General features: G+C 50.3%; 1 protein-coding gene across 3 annotated transcripts in view; it reads left to right on the top strand.

The window, feature by feature from the left end:
* SLC38A10 (solute carrier family 38 member 10) overlaps window positions 1–23,724 on the top strand; it is a 48,012-nt gene extending 24,288 nt beyond the window's left edge. The window contains exons 11-17 of one of the 3 annotated variants that reach the window (XM_074972112.1): window positions 5,113–5,269; window positions 12,779–12,949; window positions 13,291–13,743; window positions 14,336–14,458; window positions 16,164–16,187; window positions 18,910–19,089; window positions 19,235–23,724. In XM_074972112.1, coding sequence (XP_074828213.1) covers window positions 5,113–5,269; window positions 12,779–12,949; window positions 13,291–13,743; window positions 14,336–14,458; window positions 16,164–16,187; window positions 18,910–19,089; window positions 19,235–20,442 — 2,316 coding nt within the window. In that variant the 3' untranslated portion in view covers window positions 20,443–23,724. Of the gene's footprint in view, window positions 1–5,112; window positions 5,270–12,778; window positions 12,950–13,290; window positions 13,744–14,335; window positions 14,459–16,163; window positions 16,188–18,909; window positions 19,090–19,231 lie in introns of all 3 variants that reach the window. The other 2 variants (XM_074972111.1, XM_074972114.1) reach the window with 2 other exon arrangements.
* The last annotated feature ends 1,046 nt before the right edge of the window (window positions 23,725–24,770 follow it).

Here is a 24,770-nt window from a genome sequence, read left to right as displayed (position 1 = left end):
GCTGGCGGATGTCCTGTGACAGGAGAGCACTGCGAGTCAGCTGGTCAGCAGCGCTGGTGAAGCATCGCCCCTTCCTCTGTACAAAACAATCTGCTTGCACAAATGGATGCTGAAGAGGGTGACTAACCAGATGCGTCCACCTTTGGGCTTCTAGTTTATTCAAGCTCACTGACAGGATGGGGCAATGAGGGGCTGAGCTCCCAAAGCCTTGCTGACACCAGCAGGAGGGCTTGTAAATCACATACAAATGACTTTTTGGGGCGCATGTGGGCTTTGCCGTCATGTGACAGAGAAACATCCATGTGGGTCTCTGCTCTTCATTGTCAATCTCTGGCAGTCCCCCCCGCCGTGACCCTGCGGTGATGCAGGAACAGGCTGAGTTCCTTTATTCTTATTTAAGTGATCTTGCTAAGATCTTATAATTATCCTCTTGGCATTACGGGAAGCCCAACAAGGGAGATAAATGTCCTTTTTTTTTTTTTTTTTTTCCCCCTTTCCCCCTTGCATTCCAGAGAGGTCATTTCTGCTGTTTGACTAGCTGACTGCAAATGCTGTGTCAGATCCATTACCTTCATGGGTAGTCACTTGCAAATGAGGGGTTTTTAAAAATTAACCCTTTGAGTGATGTTGCCTGGAACAATGTTTGATTCTGGGAACTATAAAACAGGCCCCTCTGGAGGGGGATCGTTAATGAGAGGCTCCATGGGAATTTTTAAGAAGTGTTTTAATGCAGCACTGCCAAACCTTTTCAGGCAACTGGACCAATTCACCGGACAGAGACCTCAGCTGGAGCAGCCGTTCCCCACTGCCTTCCACTTGGCTAATCGTACTCTGACCAATGAGCTTTGTTCGGCAGTTGTACCACGTGGCGGACCTGGCCTCCTGGCCTTAAGCTGAAATGTTGTTGTCATCTGGCCCCCACTTGTGTTCACTGTGTAGCCTTCCCTTCTGCTTGCTCTAGTCCCTTTCTCCAGGAGATGGTTCTTTGGGCTAGTTAGTGCCGTCTAGCCATCCAGCCTTGGAACCTGCGTTCAGATTCTGACACAAGTGGGGGCTTTGGCTGTCTCTCGAGTCCCCACACCCTCATCTATGCACACCACAACAAGTGCTGTGTAGCTTGGCCCAGCTGGTGGCCTCCAGGAGTCCAGTTTGGCCCCTTTCAAGCGCTGGGTGGAGTGATCAGGGCATTGGCTAGGCTGTGGTGGGGAAGCTTGTCTGTCTCCCTCCCTGCACTGTTGTTGGTTCATGGACAACCCAGAGTACCTGTGAAAGTTGTGAGGCACAGAGTTGCTCAGAGTGGAAGGTGTTCGTGGGACCAGGCATTGAATCCTGGATTGAGATTGACCTCCCGGGTTCCAGCCCACGTTGCCCACTAGGAATTGAATTTTCTTTTAAACCAACAAAACCACCATTTGCTGTATGTTTAAAATGGTTCAAACTTTCAGCTGTTTCCAATGCCTCGTTTCCCCAGAGAGCTCTCAGGCCTATGCGGCTTCCACAGGAGGCCTTTTGGAGAAACGCTCTTCTTTTCCGCTCTTGTGTTTCTGGAGGCAGGGTGTCAGAGACCGAGGCACAGCGCTGTGGTTATGCAGGGGCTTTTGGGGAAAGCAAACGGACAACGTGAAAACCGAGGGCGGAAATGGTAAAGCCCGCTGACTCTGTGTTTGGCGTACACAACATTGCAGGATGTCCTGCTCTTCTACCCCCATGCAACCAGGCAGTGACCAGTTCTTGCTGCCGCTTCCTCTATAACGTCTCTAAGATCTGGCTTTTCCTGTCTGACCGCACCACTCACACTGTCCAGAGCTGCCGCATCTCCTGTCTGGTCTACTGCAACCTCCTCCTCTCTTGATGTGCCCTCTCCCAAGTTACATTTCCAACAACCGTCTCCCTGGCCCCACGTCACCCCACAGCTCTGAGTCCCTCTGCGCGCTCTTTCTTCTCCACCTCATCACCTCTAAGACTCCTGGTATCTTCGCCCTCCCACTCTCCTGACGCCCTTTGTAGCACATTGTCGTGTCTCACCCCCTCTGTTCCACAGATGATGCCAGCCTCCATCACGGGTTTGCCCTCTTCACCCGCAAGCACCTTCATGCTTTCTCATATGCTTGAAACGTGTTCCTCAAACTAATCTGCAAAGCTTCTTCCCTCACTTCAAATCCCCTCCAAAAGACCTAGCTCTACCAAGATGCCTCTGCGTAACTGCCACCTGGGAACAGCCACGTAGAAGCCTGCTAAGGACTGACAATATTTATTTTATATTCTTACTTTGAAATGTATTTAACTGTCTGTCATCTGGCTGGGCTAGGTCAGCACCTGTTCGTAATCTCGTTTTCCTCGTCCTGCCTCCAGTGCTGCTTCTGAATGTCTCTGCACCCTCTTATGTCTTGTCTTAGTTATGCTGTAAGCTCTGCAGGGCAGGGGGCCGTCACTCTGTGTTACGTCTAGCACAATCGGACCTGATCCATGTGGGGCTCTGGGCACTATCTCAGTATAAAGGTCTCACATGATCTTCTCATAAACAAACTAGGGAAATATAGTCTAGATGGAGCTACTATAAGATGGGTGCAAAACTGGTTGGAAAACCATTCCCAGAGAGTTGTTATCTGTGGTTCACAGTTATGCTTGAAGGGCATATCAAGGGGTCCTGCAGGGATCAGTTCTGGGTCCGGTTCTGTTCAATATCTTCATCAATGATTTAGATAATGGCATAGAGAGTACACTTATAAAGTCTGCGGACAGTGCCAACCTGGGAGGGGTTGCAAGTGCCCTGGAGGATAGGATTAAAATTCAAAATGATCTGGACAAACTGGAGAACTGGTCTGAAGTAAGTAGAACAAAATTCAGTAAGGACAAATGCAAAGTACTCCACTTAGGAAGGAACAATCAGTTGTAAACATACAAAATGGGAAATGACTGCCTAGGAAGGAGTACTGCGGAAAGGGATCTGGGGATCATAGTGGACCACAAGCTAAATATGAGTCAACAGTGTAACACTGTTGCAAAAAAAGCGAACATCATTCTGGGCTGTATTAGCAGGACTGTTGTAAGCAAGACACGAGAAGTAATTCTCCCGTTCTACTCCGTGCTGATTAGGCCTCAGCTGGAGTATTGTGTCCAGTTCTGGGCACCACATTTCAGGAGGAATGTGGACAAATTGAAGAAAATCCAGAGAAGAGCAACAAAAATTATGCAAGGTCTAGAAAACATGACCTATGAGGGAAGATTGAAAAAATTGGGTTTGTTTAGTCTGGAGAAGAGAAAACGGGGTGGGGGGGCATGATAACAATTTTCAAGTACATTAAAGGTTGTTATAAGGAGGGGGGAGAAAAATTGATCTCTTTAACCTCTGAGCATAGGACAAGAAGCAATGGGCTTAAATTGCAGCAAGGGAGGTTTAGGTTGGACATTGGGGGAAAAACTTCCTGACTGTCAGGGTGGTTAAGCACTGGAATAAATTGCCTAGGGGGGTTGTGGAATCTCCATCATTGGTGATTTTTAGGAGCAGGTTGGACAAACACCTGTCAGGGATGGTCTAGATAATACTTAGCCCTCCCTCAATGTTGAGGACTGGACTAGATGACCTCTCGAGATCCCTTCCAGTCCTACGATTCTGTGAGTCTGGTTCTATAATTAATAAGAATGATCCACTTAATCTCTATATGAGAGTCAGTCAGCCTGGTGCTTTAGTTCCATCCGCTGGTGGGGAGATCTTGCAGCAAAGAAGTAAGTTTCTTCTGCAAATCAAGACAGTGTCTTATAAAGCTATTTGTGAAATACGCCTAGCATAGTCTGCAGGAGAGGTGCAGAGGCATTTTCTGTTTTGTACTTAATTATTCCTGTTGCTTTCATGTCCCACTGTGAGAAGGGGTGTGTGTGGGGACAAACAGGTCTTTATTGTGGGGTCCAGATCCCTTTATCATCGTCCTCGCCAGTGACTCCAGCATAGCCTCTGGCGGGCTCTTTCCCTTCTACCAGTCGTTCTTAATACGGTGAAGGCGTTGACATGCAAACCAGATTCCAGCAGAAGCTGTTGCAGTGACAATTACTGTGATTAACTAGGTAAAAATAATACATTGGAGTGTAATTAAATCTCTAAACTGTCAGTGTTGTTGGCCAACCATCCATCCACTCGACTCTTTCAACTGGTACCTTTTTCAGTTAGGGCAGCTGCCAGTCATTTGGCAGCTCCAGTGCTCAAGCAAGGCAAACATTCCCTGGACCTGAATGTATTTATCTGTTACTTTTCAGGTACCGCCATTGCTGCACGCACACGTGCACGCGCGCACACACACACAAACCCAGGAGTATCCCATACATTTTCCCAAAACTCTGAGGGATTTCTAAAATCAAAGGCGCAGGGAGATTCTTATCTGTAATATTGGCTTATTTGGATGTAAGCTCTGCAGTAGCTGTTGGTGTCATCGTAATCGTCCAAGCTTCTCTCCATGCTGATTAGTTCACATTTAGAAAATAATACACACTGCTCTCCCTTTGAGTGGAATGAAACCCACAACATTCCTTTCTCCTCTCAACCATCTTGTTTTTTTTGTACTGCTGGAAATAGACAAGTCATGTTCTCGGGCACTTGCACCATGCTGCGATGTTCAGGCTGTGGACGGTTTAGGGAGGTGTTAACAACAGTTGATTAGAAAGATTTCTTTTGGTTGTAAAAGCTTAAACCAAACTTGTCCTGACTGTCGTCCTCATTTAACTGATAGAAATGTAATATAATAATTAGCCTCCTTTTAAAAATCCTGTCTGGACATATTCTAGCCTGCCACACATACCTCAGCTCCTCTCCCTTAGCAGGAGCCTCTTCTGGCCGCACAATCTGAGCACTCTCATGCAAGAGCCTTCTCCTCTGCAGCTTCTAGCATCTGAAACAGCTTTTGTGTATCTCTGCTTCCCATTTCAAACCGCCGCTGGAAACTACCTTTCTCTCCCATTTCCCTCCTAAGTTTTTCTCCCTTTCTACTACTTGTTTGTTTCTGTACTTGAATTGAGCTCTGAATTGTTTTTGAGATACAGTTTGCATGAAGGATGCTATTTGGAACAATGACGTTCGCTTCAATGTATGTTAACGTTGGCGCTGACCCATTTGTTATGCAGCTCATCTTGGGGATCGGCCTGGGAATCCTCGTTATTAGCACCTATACCACCTTATCGGTGACGGAGGACCTGCCAGTGAAAACGGAAGCAGTGGACCTGTCTGATCAGCTAAAAGAAGCCAAGAATGTAATTGACCAAGATTCTGTCAAAATACCAGGTACGTGTTCTGCGTGTGTTACACTCATCTCAACCCTGCTTCCAAACTGTCTTGACCCCTTTAAAGCCACTTTTGTTAGGTCACCAGGAGCCTTCTCCAGTGCCTGCATCTCCAGGGCCTCCTGAGGTTTCCAAGAAAGGGTGTAGTTGTCACTTTCCAAAATGCCTCTTGGGTCTCTGCCAAGGATATGGGGTTTTCTTTTTTGTTCTGTTGAGAGGGGCGGCCCTCGTCCCTCCCCCTAGTGACAGGGCTCTGGAACGACACAAGCCTTGAAATAAAAGGAGCTCTGTGCGCATGAGACTAGAGAGAGCAGTGTACTGGCCACCTGTACGAAGGGTACAAGGAGCCAGAACAGGGCCACTTTCTCCATCGCTGCCAGCATATTGTACAAGGTTTCAATAACAGGCCATTCATTGCACTCAAAGGTATGTAAATTTATGGGTGCCGACTTTTTTTTGGTTGTGAAGATATAAATTTGGAGCCAGTTTTAGCCCTGACCAAGCCTGTGATTATGCCTCAGCTTTGTTTACTGGTTCATGTTATTTATTATTTGTTTACTGTGGCCGTTGATAGAATTATGGCCTGACGCTCCCTTCCGCAGCTGCGGGCCTGCTTTGCAAGGCCATCGCTAGCAGGTGTTGATTGGCCCTGCCCTGCCCCTCATCTGTGGTTGTTCTGTTTTTTTCAAGTCTTGTTTGGCTTTGCTCGGGGTTTTCTGTTCTTCAGGGCTTTGAAATATCGTGGATATCGAGAATGGAAGCAAAAAAAAAAGCCAGGCTTTTCTGCTGGAGATTATGCTCCCTCCTAGTTGCTGGCCCTGTTCCTGGGGAACAGCTTTGAGCGTCTACGAGACACTGGTGCTGCCTGCGATAACATTCACTCCTGCGCTGCTCCATCCCGGATGATGGTCAGATTTTATACATCCACAATGCACACCTTCCCCTGCACAGAGATGGTCCTAGCAGAAGACGCTCTCAGATCCTTAATGCACGCTCAGTGGGGCCGGGCTGGGAGGAAGGATGCAATTTAATTCTTGAATCTTGGTTAATTTCAGAGCAGCAATGGCCAAAGAGCGGGTGTTCAGTTCGGAAGGGCTGCTGATCACACACGTTTTGTAACGGGTAAAATAAACAGTCCCGTTTGGAGTTTGTCATAGCCGCCCCTCCACTCCTTCTCTGTGTGAAGCAGGGAGAAGAGCAGGATGCTTGTGTTCAGTCATAACCTAGGGAATCCTAGATGCCCTCCTACACACATTAGTTAGAACTAGTTAGCCAACATTAGCCCAGATCATTTGCCGCTTTGATGGTGGATTAAATAATCCTACCTTGGGGGAAGGCATTTTTAGATTTTAAATTTCCCTGGAGACTTGCCATGCAGCTCTAATGGGCATGTCCACAGCAAAACCTTGCCGACTTCTGGTTTGTTTCATACCAGCCCGGTAAGAGCGAGGAGAATGCAGTCAACACCGGGACAGGCTCTGCCCTGGGAAGCCGAGTCGGTGCTTTCCAGCACTGACTTTGAAGCCTGGTTCTGTGGGAGGAGGAAGGGATTGGACGGGGACAATGGGCCAGGGAGAGGAAATAGAACAATGAACTCAAATGGGCCTAGGGAGCCTTTCAGCCCTGGGCCCCAAGCAGTAGTACATTGGGTTCCCTGTGAGCCAAGGCTGCTGCCTGCTCAGCCCATCCTGCTTGCCACTCAGTCGGTGCAGCGCTCCTCATCCCTGGACTCTGCTTTCTTCACATCTCCATGGGACCAGACTTGGCTGGCCATTAATTACCCTGCTTTAATCAACACCTTCCTGCCCCCTCCCTTTTGCCCTGCCTTGGTTTGTTTTGGGAAGGGGCTAGTCTGTGGCCCTGAAGCCTCCAGAGCAGCTGCATCCTGTCATTGGAAATACGTGCAGGGCTGGGGGCTGCCCTGCTATCACCTGGGTGCCCTCCATCGGCCACATCTGGTTCTTATTTCTTGCACGAGTCTTTACCAGAAACACATGGCTTCCCTGCCGGCAGCACGCAGTTTGTTTTTAGCATGTTCTTGGGGTTTTTTCCCACCTCCCTTTTAATTGATGGGTTGCCTGGTTGAGGCAAAGCTTGGAGCTGAGCTGAGCCTTTTACCATTTTGCGTTCTCTGTCTGACTCTTGCCTGTCAGCATGTGAGAGGGGTTTTATTGGTCTCTTTGATGTTGTGGAGACCAGAACTGTACAGACTTTCATTAAAACCCTGCCCTGTGGGCCCTGGGATTATGAATATTAGAACATTGCCCTTTTATGTGAACACGTATTGACCAGTGAACTCTGAATAGTGTTTTCACTAATGACACCCAAGTGCCCATTACGGCCCCTGCCTGTATTGCTTGAGGTTTACTGTCGGCGGCTCTTTGGGAAGGTATAAAACCCCTTTCAGAAATGTTCTCCTATTACATACAGTGGGTATGTATGTTAAAAGGTTGCTAAGCTGCCTGTGAAAGCTCATGAAGGCAATTATCCGTTTAAAAAAAAAAGCTAATTAGGCAATTTCTCTCTGTATTTGAAAGCACCCCAGAGGGTCTCATGGGGTGGATTAAGATTTTGTAATATTTTTCAGCTCCTTACTTGAGCGTTGCTGCTTCATTTTATTTTATGTCTTTCATTGTGCAATATCTCGTAACAAAGGTCTGATTCATGCCCTTTGTGTGACAGCAGCCTTTCCCCGCCACTCCTCGAGCCGCTGGGCTTCAGCTTGTTTTAGCAAGGAGTGTCTGAGCTGGTATTTCGCGTTCGGTGCCCCCTTGGAGTCTGTCGTTTCGCATATAACGGGACTTGGATGGAACTGGGTGCGCTGTGTGCAGAGCTGGGTTCTTTCCTGGCTATCGGTCTCGATACAGGCTCATCCCCTGGCTTTTTTCATGGCGGCAGTGCCACTCGAGCAGCTCCGCTTGAACCTGTAGCCTGCATTCCCCGCAAGAAACCTGCCCAGATCCCACGCTTGTCCCTGCCAGCTGAGGAGCAGCCCCCAACATGTGTGGATTGGACACAGCTACTCCCTTCGCCCCGACGGTTGCAGGAACAGCTTGTCTCTGCTGCTCCGCTCTCCAGTGCCTTTTAATAGGGCCTGTGGCACAGAGAAGGAGCCATCACCCTGGTGTAACTTTGGTTCATTTTTACGGCTGGTGTGTCAGGAGACAACTGTGAGCTAATTTCACTGATGCCATTCGATAACCTTGTGAAATCTGTCACCATTGCAGAGCCCGGGGAGGGGCGGCGCGCTCTGTAATCACTCGCTCCCCTTGGGCTTGGAGATTGTGGGGACAATTCACCAGCCCGGATCAGGGCTGGACTGTGGGCTAGACTCTCTAAGTGCCTGCTGTTCAGAGATGCTGAGCTCCTGTAATGTCTGTTGACTTCAGTAGGCGCTTTTGAGCGCTCAGCACCTCTGAAAATCAGGGCCCAAGCCTTCCCTCGGTTTTCTGAACCATTCAGCCACTGATTTCCTCTTCTCCCCCCGCCCCCCCACCAGCCCCTCTTGGTTGCTTCCCTAATAGGAGGCTCCTTCTGTAGGTCTTCCACGAAGATGAAACCACTTCAGTACAGTGCTGTTGGGAGCTAGGTTGAAATGCGTAGGTCTGTTCAGGTCTTGAAGCCTTGTCAATGAACAGATTCTTTTTCCAGTGGAGTTGAACATCAACACTTATTTCCTGCTAAGTGTTGACAGTGTGGACGGTGCTCCACAAGGCTCAGAGAGCCCCTTCCCAAGGAACTTTGTTCTGCCGGGCATGCCAGCTGATCGGGGTTCCCTGTGAGCCACGTGCCAGCCAAATCATTTGGATCACATTGTTGAGGTTGGGCCTGCTGCATTCTAACCTCCCCACCTCTCCCCATTCACCAGAAATCTGAATTTTAAAAAGACGCCAAAATGTGCCAGCTACTTCAGCCTTAATTTCCAAGACCAAACATCTTGTCTTTCAAAGAGAGGGGTTGGGTGCTGCAGAAGTGATGTGAGGGTAGAACTTATTTTAGTAGCCATGAAACGACGCCCCTGACCTCAGCACAGGAATTTGTGGGGGTGTGCGCGTCCCAAAGGCTGAGCTTGGACCGATCCCGTCTCAGTAGAGGATCTGAGGATTATCTTCAATCAGTTTCAAAAAGCGGACAATGGAAGCAAGCTTTTAAAATCAAGGTCTTTGCAGCTGTTCACGCCCTCTCGTGGTTGGAACTGGGGAGACAGCGATTGATGACACTGTCAAGGACTTAAAATAGCCCTGTGTTGGGAATGATACCATAGCCAAAAAATGTATTTTCTTCCTCTATTCGACAGAATCTTCCCAGGCCACATCTGGCCCCCTTTTCCTCAATTCCCCCTCTGCTGAGGAGGAGGAGAACGAGGCCAAGCTGTCGTCTCCTCCTTCCGAAGAAGCAGGAGATATGGATGTAGGCTACAGCTACAGTTGTTAACATGGTGGACAAGAGTGATATGAAAACCACGCAAGGAGACATTTGTAATGTCTTTCTGGGGCCGTTGCTGGAATCCCAACCAGAAGCTATGGGGGAGGGAAGCTTTTAGGTTGCTAATCATGCAATTTTATTGCAGCCTAGAGACATTGTTGGCAAACCACTTAAGAGGAAAAAAAAAATCTGTTTCAGGAAGTCTTGGGTGTCGTCCCCCCCCGATATATCTCCAAAGGGAGACAGCTGCTAGAGGGCATTGTGTGCTGGGCTGGTTCTGGAAGCCCAGCGAGCAGCGAAGAAAGCCCTCTTGCTGTCTGATGCTGAGATGATGATGATGATGTTGTTGTTGTAAGCCAAGAAGCTTTTATAGCCTCTCAGCCCTCGCCTGTAAAGTCCAGCGCTGCTCATAAAACATGCAGAGGCCCAGCATTACTGTAACGTTCTCCAAAGGGACCTGAAAGGCGACTGTACAGTTAGTGATTATTACACTTCCTGAGCAAAACTCGTCTCTGCAAACCACATATAGCTCCTTGTAGGGTTCCATGCAGCACGCAAGGCCGTTAATTCACGCCCAGCTGATGAACTTAATTTTGTTCCCTGCTGAGAAAATGACAGCTTAGAGGCAACTTGGCCTTATTACGGAGTGGAGGTTTTATCTTTTTGTTGTTTTGCTGTGTGGTTTTTGGAAGTGTGTGTAACATGCTAGCCATCTCATGATTTACGCCTGTTCCTGGGTACAGCCATGGGGCCTCCACCAGTGATTTCATTGTAGGGGGACCTCACTAGTTTCACCTGCTGCAGTCTGCTGGACAGCCACTGGTTTGTTTGACTAGGAAGCGGAAAGGCAGAGGTAGGAGCCCTGCTTTCTTTTAACTCTTTCATTACCCTGTCAGATGGGAAGCTCTGTGTGTTTGGCTCCTGAACCCTTTTGCTTTGCTTATGAAATGTTGGGGTTGCTGTAGAATTAACCCGAATTCTAATAATACGCTGGGTCTATGGCAAATCTGTATTGAGCTTCTCTTGAATGAGCCAGACCTCTGTAAACGCGATAAGAACTGGGGTGCATAGTTACCAGGGACCCCCATAACAATTAAACTAAAGCTTTTCTCGGGCAAACCAAGTAACTTGTGGATTGTGAGGCTAGAATTTGGCTGGGAACATCCTTACTCCGAAGGGCAGAGCACTCTCTTCCCAGGGCTCGGCATCCCTCCACAGGAACCCTGCCATCCTCCCATAGTTGGTTCAGAAATGCTTGATTTCTTCCCTCCCGGCCCCCCTGATTCTGCCTGGAAGCCAAAGTGGATTCCCCGCCCTCTAATGAAGGGATTGAAGAGAGGGCCACCACGTCTGGTGGGGTCACCTTTGAAAGGATGCTGGTTGGTGATGTGCTGAAAGTGACACAGCCACGTGTTGGGAAAGGGACAGCTCGCTTGAATCGGTTTTCTCTGTTGGGCAAAGAGGGGAGCGCACATCTTCCCCGTGCCTCACAGCCACGCTCCACTGGGAGAAAAACTCGCCTGCCAATCGGCATCTTTCCATTGGCTTCACCGGGCAGTGACTCTGGCCCTACATCTTCCCAGGGAAGGGGAACTAGGGCTCAGTGCATTAGTGAGGCTGCATGACCTGCAGTGTCCACCATTGCTTCAGGCCCCTTTTCTTCCTGTGATATTTACTTAACCAAAGCAACCTTGAAAACCACCCAGATTTGAAATAGTTTCACAACCTGGCGCAGTGCTCTAGGGCAAAGAGTCCAAGTCTGTCAGCTGTTCCAGCCGGGCTTCCCACATGGGCCTGGATCGTGTACTGTTCGTCTGTTTCACAACTTGCATAAGACCGGCACAGCTGAAACTGTGGCAGTCTCTCTTTCCCATGAATTCATCTGGTAACAAATGGCACCAGTTCCAGGGAGGGGGAGGAGAACATTGAAAAATGTTTACAGAATTAATTCCCCAAAGGAAATTTGCGGGAGGGGTGGAGAAGTGTGTTTTTGTGATAGAGAAAGTAAATATTTCCGAGTTCATTGGACAGAAAATGCTCTGTGTGATTTCATCTCCCAAAAGCTGGAAAACAATCTGATTCCCTCCTCTGTTTTTCCTCTGAAGCCGTGGTTCTCAAACATTTCCATAGTGTGGGCTGCTGCTGAGAGCGGCTTATGGGCGGCACCTACATTCCCATTTCATAGATTGAGGCCAGAGGGGACCATTCGAACATCTGGCCTGACTTCTTGTACAACACAGGCCAGAGAATTCCACCCACCAACCTCGCTATTGATCCCAGTAACTTGGGTTTGATTACAGCAGATCTTTCAAAAGGGCATCCAGCCTTCCAGACAAGGCATGAAGAGGCAGGGAGTTTGCCACTGTCCTTGGAAGTTTGTTCCAATGGTGAATCACCCACACGGTTAAAAATCTGTGCCCGATCTGTGATCCCCTCCCATTCGGTCCCGTTACATCCCTGTGCCAGCTGCAGCAATTGTTCTTGTGAAGAAGTAACATTAGGAAACTGTTTGATGGGCCTTTCCTGTCCTGAGTGTAGCCTAGCAGCTGGGAAAGAGGATCTCCACAGAGCCCCCGCGAATGCGCCACTGGCTGCTGCTGGTCCGGGAGCGCAGCTTGGGAACCGGAGCGCTCCGAGGGATTAGAAGTAGTTCCGTATCTGGAATTGTGGTGGCACCAATCTCAGAGAAGAGCGCAAGGTCAATGCCGCCATCTGGTGGTGGTTCATGGTAGCACACAGCTTTTGTCCCACGGTGTGACACTAGGTAAATTGCACTGTATGAAGTGAGCTGTAGCTCACGAAAGCTTATGCTCAAATAAATTGGTTAGTCTCTAAGGTGCCACAAGTACTCCTTTTCTTTTTGCACTGTACTGTTTTTCTGTATCTTGATAACAAGAGAGTGATGGCTAGTAAAGAAAACTAGGCACTAACAATTGACTGAGGAGCTCAGAATTGCCTCCTAGACCCATGTCACTCAGCTGGAGAAACAGGATTACAGCTGACAAAAGAATTGCCCTGATTCCTTTTATAGATTGACAGTGCAGCCATGTGTGAGCTCATTCAATTAACTGTGCCATGCTTACAGTCCAGGACCCAGTTGTGGAAGGGGCGGAGGACAGCCGTGAGAAACCGAAGCTGCCAAATGAGAAGGAAGAGATGGAACAGCCGCAGATCAAGGTGCCCATGGACGTGCCCAAGAGAGACGAAGCGAAGGCCAAGCAGGAGGAGGAAGTGCAGCTTGACCGGCCTGACCAGGGTATCCCGGAGATGGGGTTGTTGGGGCTGGGAAGAGGGCGAGAGCTTTGGAGCTTGGAGGTGCAACTTGACATACTTGGAAGGGTTGGTTAGCAATACTATTGCAGATAATTCACGATTCCATCCCCGTCCTGGCCCATTCCCTCCCTGGCCCAGCGCAGCTGCTCCTTGGCTCGCTGGACATGCTTGCACGTGGCTAGGCAGCAAGGACTGCTCACTGGAAGGGGTGACACATATCAGAGCAGGAGGGTACACATGGGTATGACATGGGTCTGCTGGGTGGAGTTGCCCCAAATCCCACCAGAGGGGCCCATTGACCTTCTCCCCTCCCCTTCTCCCCAGGGATCGCTTTACCTGTGGGAGAAGCCCATCGGCATGAGCCACCTGTCCCACATGACGCAGTTGTTGTAGATGAGGGGCAGGACCGTGAAGAATCCGAGGAGAACAAGCGTCCGCCTGAAGAAGCCAATGCAAATCGGCTCGAGCCGGCCCTGGAGAAGGCTGCACAGCTGGATCCCAAGAGAGAGGAGCCCAACCTGGAACCAGGAAAGGAAGATGGGGCCCACAACCAGCTCCAGAGAGAGTTTGATAGTCCCCTTGAGGACCTGAAGAATGCCCCAGAGGTGCGACGAGATGGCCGACTGCTGTACAAAGATCTGGAGCCAGGCAAGCAGGTGGTCGAGCCGAGGTCACTGGCTGTCCTCCCTGGGGGCGAGAAGAGAGCTGAGGCAAATCTCCAGCAGCCTGGGCACATTGTGGAAGCTGTGAAGTCTGTAGAGAAGGAAATCGACCCTGGTAAGTCATCTCCTGGGTGGCTCATCTGAGCAAATTCTCCTCTTGTCCCTCAATTCTCCCGCAGCAACTAGGCTAGGGGAGGGCAGCGATTGGTTATTCCTATCTACATTCCAGTGTTCCCTTTTAATTTCACAAGATTAGCATGTGAATATGCACAGCCCCTTCAGCAGCTGTTGGGGGAAACGAGGAATCTGGTGTCTTTGACAGCTACTATCATATCTGTCAAACAATTGTTTGCTAGCCTACTAAATGTCAGGTGTTGTGCTGTTGTTATGTGTCTCACAACTCACTGGGGATGTGGAGTTGGGAGATCTTGACAGGTAACACATTGCTAAGTGCCCATCTAAAAGCTAGCTAGGATGGTTCTTGCATTTTAATCGGCTAAGGTAGTTAGCATTGGCTCTCTGCCAGGAGTCTATAAGATTGTTAAATATTTTTTTATTACTTCCCTTGCAGTTGTCAGGTTGAATATAAACTGCGTTGGCTGGGGGCGGGGGGACGCGGGACGGAGTGTGGAGGTGTTTTTAGAGAACATCTGCCGCTTCTTCCTTTCCAACCAAAGACATGGGTTGGTCGGTCGGTCTGTCCGCAGGTGCGAAGCAGGAGCTGCTCCCGCCAGACAGGCTGGATCCAGTGCAGGCGCAGCAACCAGAGCAGAGAGAGATCCGAAATGCTGAGGACAGGCCGCAGGAGGACACCGACAGCAAGCTGGAGGGTGAGTCTCCCCGTACGCCAGGTGCATGAAGTGGGGTTTAGCCTCCCCACAGCTGCCGATCCCCCTGGGAGCCCGCCGTGTCGTTAGGCGGCGTGAGAGGGACAGTGAGAATGTACAGCCCAGACAGTTTGCTCGTGGTGGTTGGGATCATGTAACTTTAGGCCTGTGGTTCCTTTTGGCTTTTTGCTACCCGCCATTATGTGCATGCACCCTCTGCCCTGGCACCGCAACCCTGATCCCGGCCAGGTGCCGAGGGAAGGCGCTGGAGAGCGAGCCTGCCCTACACCCCCACTCCTGTCCTGTGGGGCTGGGCCCGGCTCCCCGCTTCCGGGTTATGACCTGGCCCAGCCCTGTAACCCTCCGGAACTCCACTGTGTACCACTGACGGGTGGGGACCCATTGCTTGGGAAAACGCAGCTATCAGGTCTAGTGGTTAGCGTCTGTCTCGAAGGGCTAAATATTCCAGGAGAGGATGGCATGTTTCAAAGCAAAACTTCTGCCAGCCCGGCTGGTGCCGTGACCCATGCTGGACTGTAGGCCTGGCTTTTCTGTCCTGGTTCTCGCTCCCCTTCCCCCCTCTCTCCCCCCCGCCCCACTCAATCTTAGAGTACAGAGCGAGGCCCCAGGGTGAACAAGAGCGAAGCCAGAATAAAACCACAGTGGGAAATGGCTGTGTGAACTCCTCTGTGTGGAGCTACACATCCTTCACCTGATCTGCCTCTTCCCGCCCACGTGGCTGCATGCTAGCTCATGATACACGGTAGGTCAGCGAGGTTTAACTTCTCCAAGAGGAGAGTCCTGGCCTCCAGAATACCTGGCCGACGCTTCCCACCGCTGCCAGGGTTTGGAGCCTATGGCCTCTCAGCCGGCCCAGCGGTGCACTGTTGTGTAGTCAGGGTCGTGCACGCTGCCTCCAAAGGCACATCCTCCCGTGACAGATAGACCGACACACACCAGTCTGCTCAAGCTAGCCGGGGGTCAGGTGGGTTTGTACTCGGGTGACTAGCTAGAGCCACCACCCAGGCCGCTGTGGCCACACTGCTATTGTTAGTGGGCTAGCACACGTCTGGCTTCCCGCACAGGGGAGCACGCTGCCAGCTGCAGTGTAGATAGACCCCGGAATGTTCCTAGCTTCTGCCAATTTGGGATGGCAAAATCCAAGACTCAGACCCAGGGCTCGTGTCTGGTGGCTGGTCACCGCTGCGAGCGTCCAGTTGCTCACATTCTCGCCGTGGTGGACTTGAGAGAGACTGACTGAGCCCCGGGAGCTCCTGTGCAACCTGTGCCCAGCAGATTACACCTGTGTTACTGGAACAGACCAGATTCCCTGACGGCCCGAGAGCAGGTTAGCTGCAGGCCCTGTGAATTGCTGGATGACACTAGGCTACATCCAGGGATCTCCGTCGCGGGAACAGATCCTGCATACCAGGTGACACTGAACATGCCATATCCTGAGAGGCGGCATATATGCAGTGCGGGTGTGGGATACGAGCTTAGGTGGCTGTTTCTGCAGAGTCCTGTAGAATCTAGCATTCATCTGGTCCTCATCTGTCAGTTTCATGAAGGTGCCTTCCCCATGAAGGTGCCTCTAAAGGTTATTTGATGCTTCTGACTTGTTCATTTGCTTTAAAAACAAAACAAAACACAAACCACAGTTTTCCTAATCTGTTTCTCTTCCTTACGCATCTCAATGGGCCTGAAACAGCTGAGATTAAAAAGCTAGTAGCAGGTATGGACCTCAAGGAATGACCATATCGAATTGTAAGGAGGATTTAAAAGGATCTAAGTGCAAATGAAAGAGTAGCATGCATGGCCTTTGTTCTTGTGAATGCATTGCATGAGCGTGTGTATTAGCCTTCACCCCAGGCAGAGAGTCAGCACAGGGCCTGAGAGACTTAAGTGACACACAGTCCTTGGGGGCTTTAATGGCACGTAAGAGGGTGTGTGGGACATGTCCCGTTCCTCTGTACAGAGCTGAATCCCTCACCTAAAGAAACGGAAAACGTTGGTGCTCACAATCCTCCTGCATGGATGCCCCTTGCTGACCATAACCTTTCTCTGGGCTCTCCTTCCCCAGCTCCTGAATTGCGGCCCCTCGGAATGCCCAAGTCCTCTGCATTTCTTTGTTAAATTGCTTACGGTATTTATCAGAGGTGTGTTAAGTCCCCCCAGAGCGATTCAGGGTCTGACACATTTCCCTCCACTCTCATTCAGATCAGAGTGAGTGTGACGGGGTAGCAGCCCAGCGGGATTTTGGGTGTGTGAAAAGCGTGAGAGGAGTTACATAGGCTTTTAAAAATCTCCATGAAAACAAGTTTGATTTGGCTTGAAACCTTCTCCTTCAGCATTGCTAACCATGCAGAGCTAGTGGAGTGCAGCCCCCAGAAAGTGAGAGTAGAAAGGACTTCTGTTTGCACTGCTGAGCAAAGTGCTGAAAGTAAACAGACATGGGGGGAAGGAAACTGCACTCCTCCAGTGACTTCACTTCCCCCGCCCGTAATGGAGCTTTTGTAAACGGGAATATTCCAGAGTCGCTGCTTGTTTTATAGCATTCTGCTGTGCACTGAACATATTCCCCTTTAGTCACCTTCTGGGTTATTAGCAGGACAACTTCCCTTTTTAATTTAAATGGCGTTTTACAGGCTGTTAATCATTGCCATGAATTCCTTTGGGCGCAATATTCTGGAAACTCCCAGAGAGCTTTGGAGAAATGCCACTGGGGGTGGGGCAAAAGCCCAGGATAGGTCTGCACTGTACAGTATATGCAGTGGTGCATTTCCTAAGCAGAAAGATGTTGTAATGTCTCCCTACAGACAGGGTGTCTGCATGTTTTGCCCATTGCATGTAGCTTGCACAGTGCCTGGCTCAAATCAAGTCCGTGTTGCTAGGCCCTGACTTCTGAGCACTAAACTAACTCGTAAATTCAAATAGTAACAGTGTGTTCTCCATGCCTTCCCCCAGTGTGTGTGTCTGTGCAGAGCTAGCGAGCAGGGTTTCGTCGTGGTTTAACGTACAGTCTTCTGATACATTATGCTGCATCTTCTACTGGCATGTTTGTGAGCACCAGTTTACTGCACCTAGGTCACTTCGGATTTCATTGGATGAAATTTACTCCAGTTCAGACTGGCAATCTATTCCTTCTACCCTCTCCTGCCCTCTCCACAAAGCTGTAAAGTGGCTCACGCAGCCTTTAACCCCATGACAGCTAAACCTGAGCACAGCCCCTGGGTCATGCTGTGTGTTAGACTGCGCTGGTGTTGGGTCTTTCAGAGCCTGTGCCTGCTGTCAGACGTCGCTCACCTGATCAGGATAAAAGCACAGGTCAGGTCTGGGTAAAGAAGAGGGGCATTTTCCCAGCCCATGTCCATTTGAGAGGCTAGAATCAGATGCCACGCATTGGAGGCTGTGCAGATACTCCACGTCTGGGTGTGAATGCTCTGGTAGGCTCCCTGGGCTGGGCTCCCTCTCAGTAGGGTTCAGATGAGCTGCTGGACTCCTGGGCATTGGCTCCCGCTCAGCAGAAGGCCCCAGAACGATACGTCTTTGCTCAACAGTAGCTAGGAGTAAATGTTCTAGGCCCACTAAAGTGGATGAATTCTCTCCAGGGGTCCAAGCTCGAACTGCCGTGTTAAGCCCCTGCAGAGCTAATCGCAGACCCTGAGAGCAGTCAGAACTGCCTATCTATCCATCAGCCCCTTTGGGGATTATAGAAGGGTTTTAAAAAGCAGAAGTCCTCTTGTTTTGATTCTATTTAGCTGTTGACCGTCCCTTATCTCTGTACCACCTTGCTTCAGAGACCTCTCCCCTGCCAGGATAAATACAAGTGCACTGGTCGGTCTTACGCTGAGTCTCCTGGCCTTTTGTGTGAAAAGCAACCTCCAAAACATTGCCCATGGTAGCTTCTGCCACTCTCTGCTCTGGGGGCACAGGTTAGCTGCAGAGCCCTTAGCTTTCCTTTTGAAGAAGTTGTATGTGGGAGGGGGAGGGGAGCGATCAGACAGCCCTGTCCTGTGGTGGTGGTCACCTTCACCCTACACACACACACGTATTTGCGTCCAGCTGCTGTGAGCTTTCAGCTCTGCTGTCGAGTGGAGGAGCTCTGTGCTGCTGATAGAGGGCCCGTTCCCATGTCCTTGCTCCCCCGATTGCAGTGGGAAGGGAAGGGAACTGCAGTCGGGCTATGGTCAAGAAGTATGACAGCAAATCACGGGTCACAGATATGGAAGAGGGTCTCCTGTGGCCCGTGGAGAAGGATAGCTATTGAAATGAATCGTTGCTTGGTTAGACTGTGTGCAAGCGTTATTTCTGGGGGGAGAAGCATGTACCCCCCATCCCTCTCCTCCCAATAACCACACTAAGTGTGAGGAGCTGTTCTGCCGCTCCCAGCAAGCTTCATTTTCTTCTCTTTTCCCCCCGCCCCCTGGTGTGTTTTGGTTTTTTTCCCACATTAGAAGCTGGGAAGACAAAGGTGCTTGATCATGCCGTCCTGCTGCAAGTGATTAAAGAACAGCAGGTGCAGCAAAAGCAGCTACTAGACCAGCAGGCGAAACTGCTCGCTGTGATTGAAGAGCAGCATAAGGAAATGCACCAGCAGAGGCAGGAGGAGGGAGGTGATGAGAAGCCAAAGCCAGGTAAGGCCGGGGCTAGAGAACACCTGCCACGCTCTGGGGTTGGCACGTTGGCAGGTCTGAAGAACATGCAGGTGCACGGTGGAGAAGGGAGAACTGCTGTTGGGCATGCACTAAAACAGAGCTTTCATTTATTTTTGTGCAGCAGAAATACCACAGGAGCCTGGTCTGCCTCTTGCAAAGAGCAAAGAGGAAGAGGGCCGAGATGGTAAAGCAGATGTTGCTGCAAAGCACCTCCCTAAGGAGATATTGGAGCCTCCTCAGCCAGGGCCTGGCAATCAGCCTGGTAACTTAGCAGAGCAACACCAAGGGAATGTGGGTGATCTGGAAGAGGCTGGGCACAGACCTAGAATGAAGTTTCCAGTTCAAGTCAGTGTAGCTGGGCCTAAAATTCCTGAGGCTCTTCCTAAGGGTGGGAAGGTCCCACAACACAAGGCGAACAAAGTTTTTAAAAACTCTCTAGAGAACTTAGGGGATCCACTTCACAGCGATGATTCACAACATGCTAATGATGTCAGACATGCAGTCCAGGCAGCAGGAAACCATCCAGAGAAGCCCGCAGCCAAGGAACTGGGGGGAGGCCATGAAGCCAAAGCTGTGGGAGATGGCCGAGAGAAGAAGAAGAGTCCCCTGGAAGCTGGAGAGGTGTTGGCAGGAGCAGTCGCTGACACCCAGAGAGAGTTGCCAAGGGCTGTCAAAGTTCAGGAGGCAGCAGGGAAGGGTCCAGAACTAGCAAATAAAGAGGAGCCCAAAGATCTGGAACTTCCATTGGACTCTTCAAATAAACTGCAAGTGGTGGAGAACGTGCAGCATAAACAGGAGCATCCGGGAACGGGAAATGCCGACCAGGCCGATGGAGCTGGCAGCAAACAGCAGCAGGTCGGCCAGGCTGGCAAAGTGGAGGCTAAGAAGGAAGGTCTCCGGGGAAAGGCGGTGGATGTGGAGCAGGACCCTCAGGGAAGCCACTTGAACAAGCAAAAGGTCCTGGATGAAGAACTTCTCAAAGACCCTGCTGAGAAGAACGCCTTTGAGAACGACGTTGCCTTAAAGCGTGAGAAGGGAGCAGCCCCTCCTGCGGATCAGAAACCAGACCAGGAGAATGTCAAACCAAACCGGGACTTGAAACTGCAGGCTGACTTGGACCTCCGGAGAAGGAGACGGGACCTGTCGCCTCGCCTGGAGGAGGAGACTGAGGCGAGGGAAGGAGGAGTCATCATTGGTCTCAACCCGCTTCCAGATGTGAAAGTGAACGACCTCCGCAGTGCCCTGGAGACGCGATTAAACCAGGCAGCGGAAGGCGTCCAGCAAGTGGTTCACAGTCGGCAGATCAAACAAATGGCAGAGGAGGAGGTGTGATGAGACCCGGCCTTGCTGTATTGGTGGTGAAGCAGTTATCACTGCTAACGTCTGCGGTATCCAAAGTTCAGCTTAGCAAGCGACCATGTGGACTCCAGTTGCATACGCAACTGCTGACAATCTAACCCAGCAGCACTTCACTTGGACTGGGCACCAACAGTCCTTGGGCTGATTCTGACCTCAGACTACTCTCTCCATGGAATTGGGGGCTGCCATGGCCCATTCATTTACTTCAGTGTTAACGTCCTGCCCGTGTTTGTCATTGGGGTGACTGGAGAGTCAGTGACCCGGAAAGAGAAGCTCCGACTGCCCTCTGGCTTTCGAAGGTCCTCCCCATTCCCAAAGGATCTGTTCTGTTTGGTTCATGTTGAATTGCCTTGTCCATCCTGCCCCAATTTCCCCATTCAGTATCGAGGCACGTCCCCAGGCTGCTCAAACCATCTCCTTGTTAATGTTTCTCCAGTAAGTGCATTGAGTTGCTTAGTCCAACTTATCTGGGCCTCGAGAAGGGGAGCTCACCATGGCTTCACTTCTCCTGGAATGTTGCAGTCTGTGTTGAAAATACGTCCGCTAGGACTGGGTTAGCCAATTGTTGGGGTACGTTTTTCTCAATGGGAAGCCATTCCGTCAGCCTTATGTGGTTGGGTTGAAGTTTGTGTTAGGAATATCAGTGTAGTTAATGTAAGATGCTGCCTTAAACAGGCACAACGGCTACTGTTGTGCTGTGTCTTCTTCCCAGGGATCATTCAGTTGGCCACATACTAGCAATAATGAAGAGCTTTACCTTCTTCTCTTCCTTGGATGTTACGTTTCAGATTGTGCTTTTAACTACGGGCGTATTCCTGCCCAAAGTGCATTAAGGGGCTTGTGCTGGGAACTGCAGACTCCCTTCTTCCCCTCTCAAAACAGCTTGAGATTTGCGGCAAGTAGCAGCAGATATCAGGGAATGAAACTGTGTGATTTTGAAGGGACAGGTTGTCTCAGAATTGTACCTACCTCTCTTCTCCCTTTGCAGAGTTCATGTAATGTTTGATATAGTTGTATCCCCCAGAGCAATTCTTCAACATGTGATTAAATCCATTGAGGTCGGTAATCAAGACTCTTGGGTAATGTATACATGAGCAGAGGAAGGAAACGCTTAAGAGAATTGGTTTGTTTCAAGAGTCGGGGATCAGTAGTAAATTTTAAAGTATGGTAAATGAGATTGCCAAATGTAAGAAAAAATCCCCAAGCTTTCACTAGAATGATTGAATTTCACCCTGCCAGGAGCCTGTAGACCTCAGCAGTGTCAGGTTTTTTTATACTGGAGTCCTTTGGTAACTCATCCTCATTTAGTTCATATCAGATTAACCTCTTGGGAATGGGAACTATGTAACTGTTGGGATGGGGGCTGGTTACCAGGTGAGAGAAACTCTAGGGGGGGTGACTCTGCCTTCAGACTAGAGAACTCTGAGCTCCTAAGAGGGAAGAAGAGTATTGGGACTTGTCTTTAAAGTCAGCCAATTATTTGAAGTGCTTAAATCTCTGTGGCAGCTGTATGTCTTCAGGAGGGGCGTTTGCAGCCAGGATGGCCATAGCTGGAGTTTCCTGCAGTTCCTCCATTACCCTGTCTCAATTAACCCATATCTGGTACATGCTGCTCTGGGGCAGGAGGCCCTAGAACGGCCTCCGTGGGATTGCTGGCGTTTGTGAAAGTCAGATGCAGGTCAGACACTCGGCTGCTGGTCCCACGCTTTCAGTGCAGTAGTCTTCTCTGCTAGTGGCCAAAGCTAGAGTCTGCCCCCTGCTGCAGCTATAAAGGAGCTCTGGGGGCAGGAACCAAATACTCCCCCTGCTTGCACCTAGCTTGTGTACAGGGATCTCCCCTGGCCTCTGTCAGCTTTGTGTTGTGAACCTGCCTGGCACAGGGAGCACTGTTTCTCTTATACCATGTGAGCAGCAGTTTAGGGTGACCACGTGCTGCTGTTGAGGTGCCTGCTGACCACAAAGGGACCAAAGATAATTCTGACATGCCTCAGCACTTGGAACTGGCCAGTACTGATGAATTTTTGTTGTGAATGAGAGATTCCCAGCTGGACAAAAGCAGGGAACTTCATTACCTCTCCATGCTAGGACCAGCTTGTATCTACAGTGCTCAGGGGAATGGCGGAGGAGTGGCCAAGCCAGGCAAATCAATAAAATAAGTTAAAGCATTCTGATCTGAACTCTTCTTGCTGTAACGAGCAACATTAAGCCGCTCTCGGCCCTTGGGGGACAGTTTCTGCTGTCTGGGATGGGAGTGGTGCAACTGAAGCCCTGCATGTGCTCTGTACTTATCCTTAAGGAAACTGTTCATTCTGGTATCTCCCCTGCCCGGTAAGTATCCCCCTGCCATTGCTGCAGCTAGTGGCTGGAGAAAAATAAGCAAGGCTCCTCCTTGCTGTGAGGGAAGGGAAGGTCTCCCTATGTGCCCTGAAATGGGAGATTTCATGAAGTGCCACTTGGATTGTTTAGCTTCAGGGTGACTGTAGTGTGAAGCGGGGTGCAGCTTCCAGCAGGCTCATGCCCCAAGCAGCGACAAGGATCAAACCTGCTCTTAGAGTGCTTTTCATTAGCTAGCACCTCCCTTCCTTCCATCAAGCTGCAACTTGGATTTACTCATCCTAGTACCCCGCATTTCCTCCCTAGCACTATGCTTAACCGTCTAAACTTAAACAATGTACTTACACTACTTCAAGGGCCACGGCAGCCTGGCAGCCTTGAGGTTAACATGACCCATTGGCCTGAGCTGGGATGAGGAGCGTACACTGCCAACCACTGAAGCAGAGCTCAGCCATGGTCTATAAACTTGGCCCATTTCTCCCCTCCTCTTAGCAGTTTCAGTGCTTAGGTTTTCAAAGCTGCAGTTTGAAAGCCTGTATTCACATGGGAAGTGGAGGTTTAGCAGCAAGGTTCCCAGCTGGAGTGGGGCAGCTCTTTAGCATACCATGGCTTTAGCTGAATTCAAGCATTAGTCATAATATGGGCAAAGATAATGAAATCCTGTGAGCTAAAGCAGAACCCTCTCTCAAGTGACCTATTCTGTATTTCTACCCACCCTAGCAGTTCCTATGACTGTGTGGGAAGGGAGATGGAATCCTAATTCTCCGGACAGCCACATGACAAATCTATAACAATAGGGCCAGCTGAGAGTAGGCTAACTGTACTGCAGCAAACAAAGGGAGTGTAGCTACTTGTTAGAATAGCTTAGTTTTAGTGCAGTTTTGCTACCCTTTCCAGACTGCATAGTTAAATTGTAGAATAAAGAGCAGGTCTTAACACTGACTCAGATTGAGTTTTATTTAAAAAAAGATTCCAAACATCTGTTACATGCATTGTCTGAAACAGCTGGGGGGGGGGGGGGGAGGTTGCATGAAAGAGAGTTGATTATTCGGCTCCCATTTCCTTCTGATCTAATTCTAGATTATGCAGATTCTTCTGTCCTGGAACTACTTGATTACAGCTGGACAGACACCAGCCAGGAACTGTAAATCTAGATTCCAGTCCCCCCTGCATTTTTACCAACGCCTTCACTTCATTGTCTTCTTTGCCTGTAAGAAGAAGCAAGTCAGATAAGCTAGGAGGAGGAAGATTGGTGTTTTCTGTTTACAGAATGCAGTTCTGCTCTGTTGTGAGGACTTTGCCAGATAAGACCCTCCCCAACCATCAGAAACTATCACCATGGAGGGGGAAACAGCCCCTTATCTACTTCCGTACTTGTCCTATCCCATCGTGTCCGAGTGGTTCGAACATTTGTTCTTTCTCCACAACTTCCTGGGTCTTGAGGGGCAGCGTTATCTTGCAGCACAGGCTGTAACTTGCTGAGTCACAGCTGAAAATTAACCGATTTCCTGATCCCAAATCCACAGGACTGTCCTTCCCCCTGCCAAGACGCGGCCGTGGTCCTGCCTGATGTCTTAGATGTCAGGTGCCCTGGGCAGGAGTTCCAGGGCTGACAATTATTTCCCCAGGCCCGCGTCTTGTCTACGGCACTGCCGCCAAGACGGTCCAAGCACGATAGCGCTGGACCCGCCAGAAGGGGCCCCCCCTCCCCGTTACCCTGCGGGCCAGCTCGTCCCGGCAACCTACCGCCTGGGCGCAGCACCGCCTCAGCGCCTCGAACTCCCGGGCGCACGCGCCCCTCCGCAGCGCGGCCTGGCCGGGCCCCGTCGCAGCGACGCACCGCCCGTAGGCGGCTGCCTGGAACCAGAGGGAGCCGTAGGAGCCGCCGTCCCCCGCAGGCGGAACCGGCGGGGTCAGAGCCCCCGCCGCCGCGGTCACCCGCAGCGCCTGGACGGGACCAGAGGAGG

The sequence above is a fragment of the Natator depressus genome, chromosome 14 (genome assembly GCF_965152275.1).
Source record: "Natator depressus isolate rNatDep1 chromosome 14, rNatDep2.hap1, whole genome shotgun sequence".
NCBI lineage: Eukaryota > Metazoa > Chordata > Testudines > Cheloniidae > Natator > Natator depressus.
Note: the sequence above shows the minus strand (reverse complement) of the source record. Positions and strands in the feature narration are given on the sequence as shown.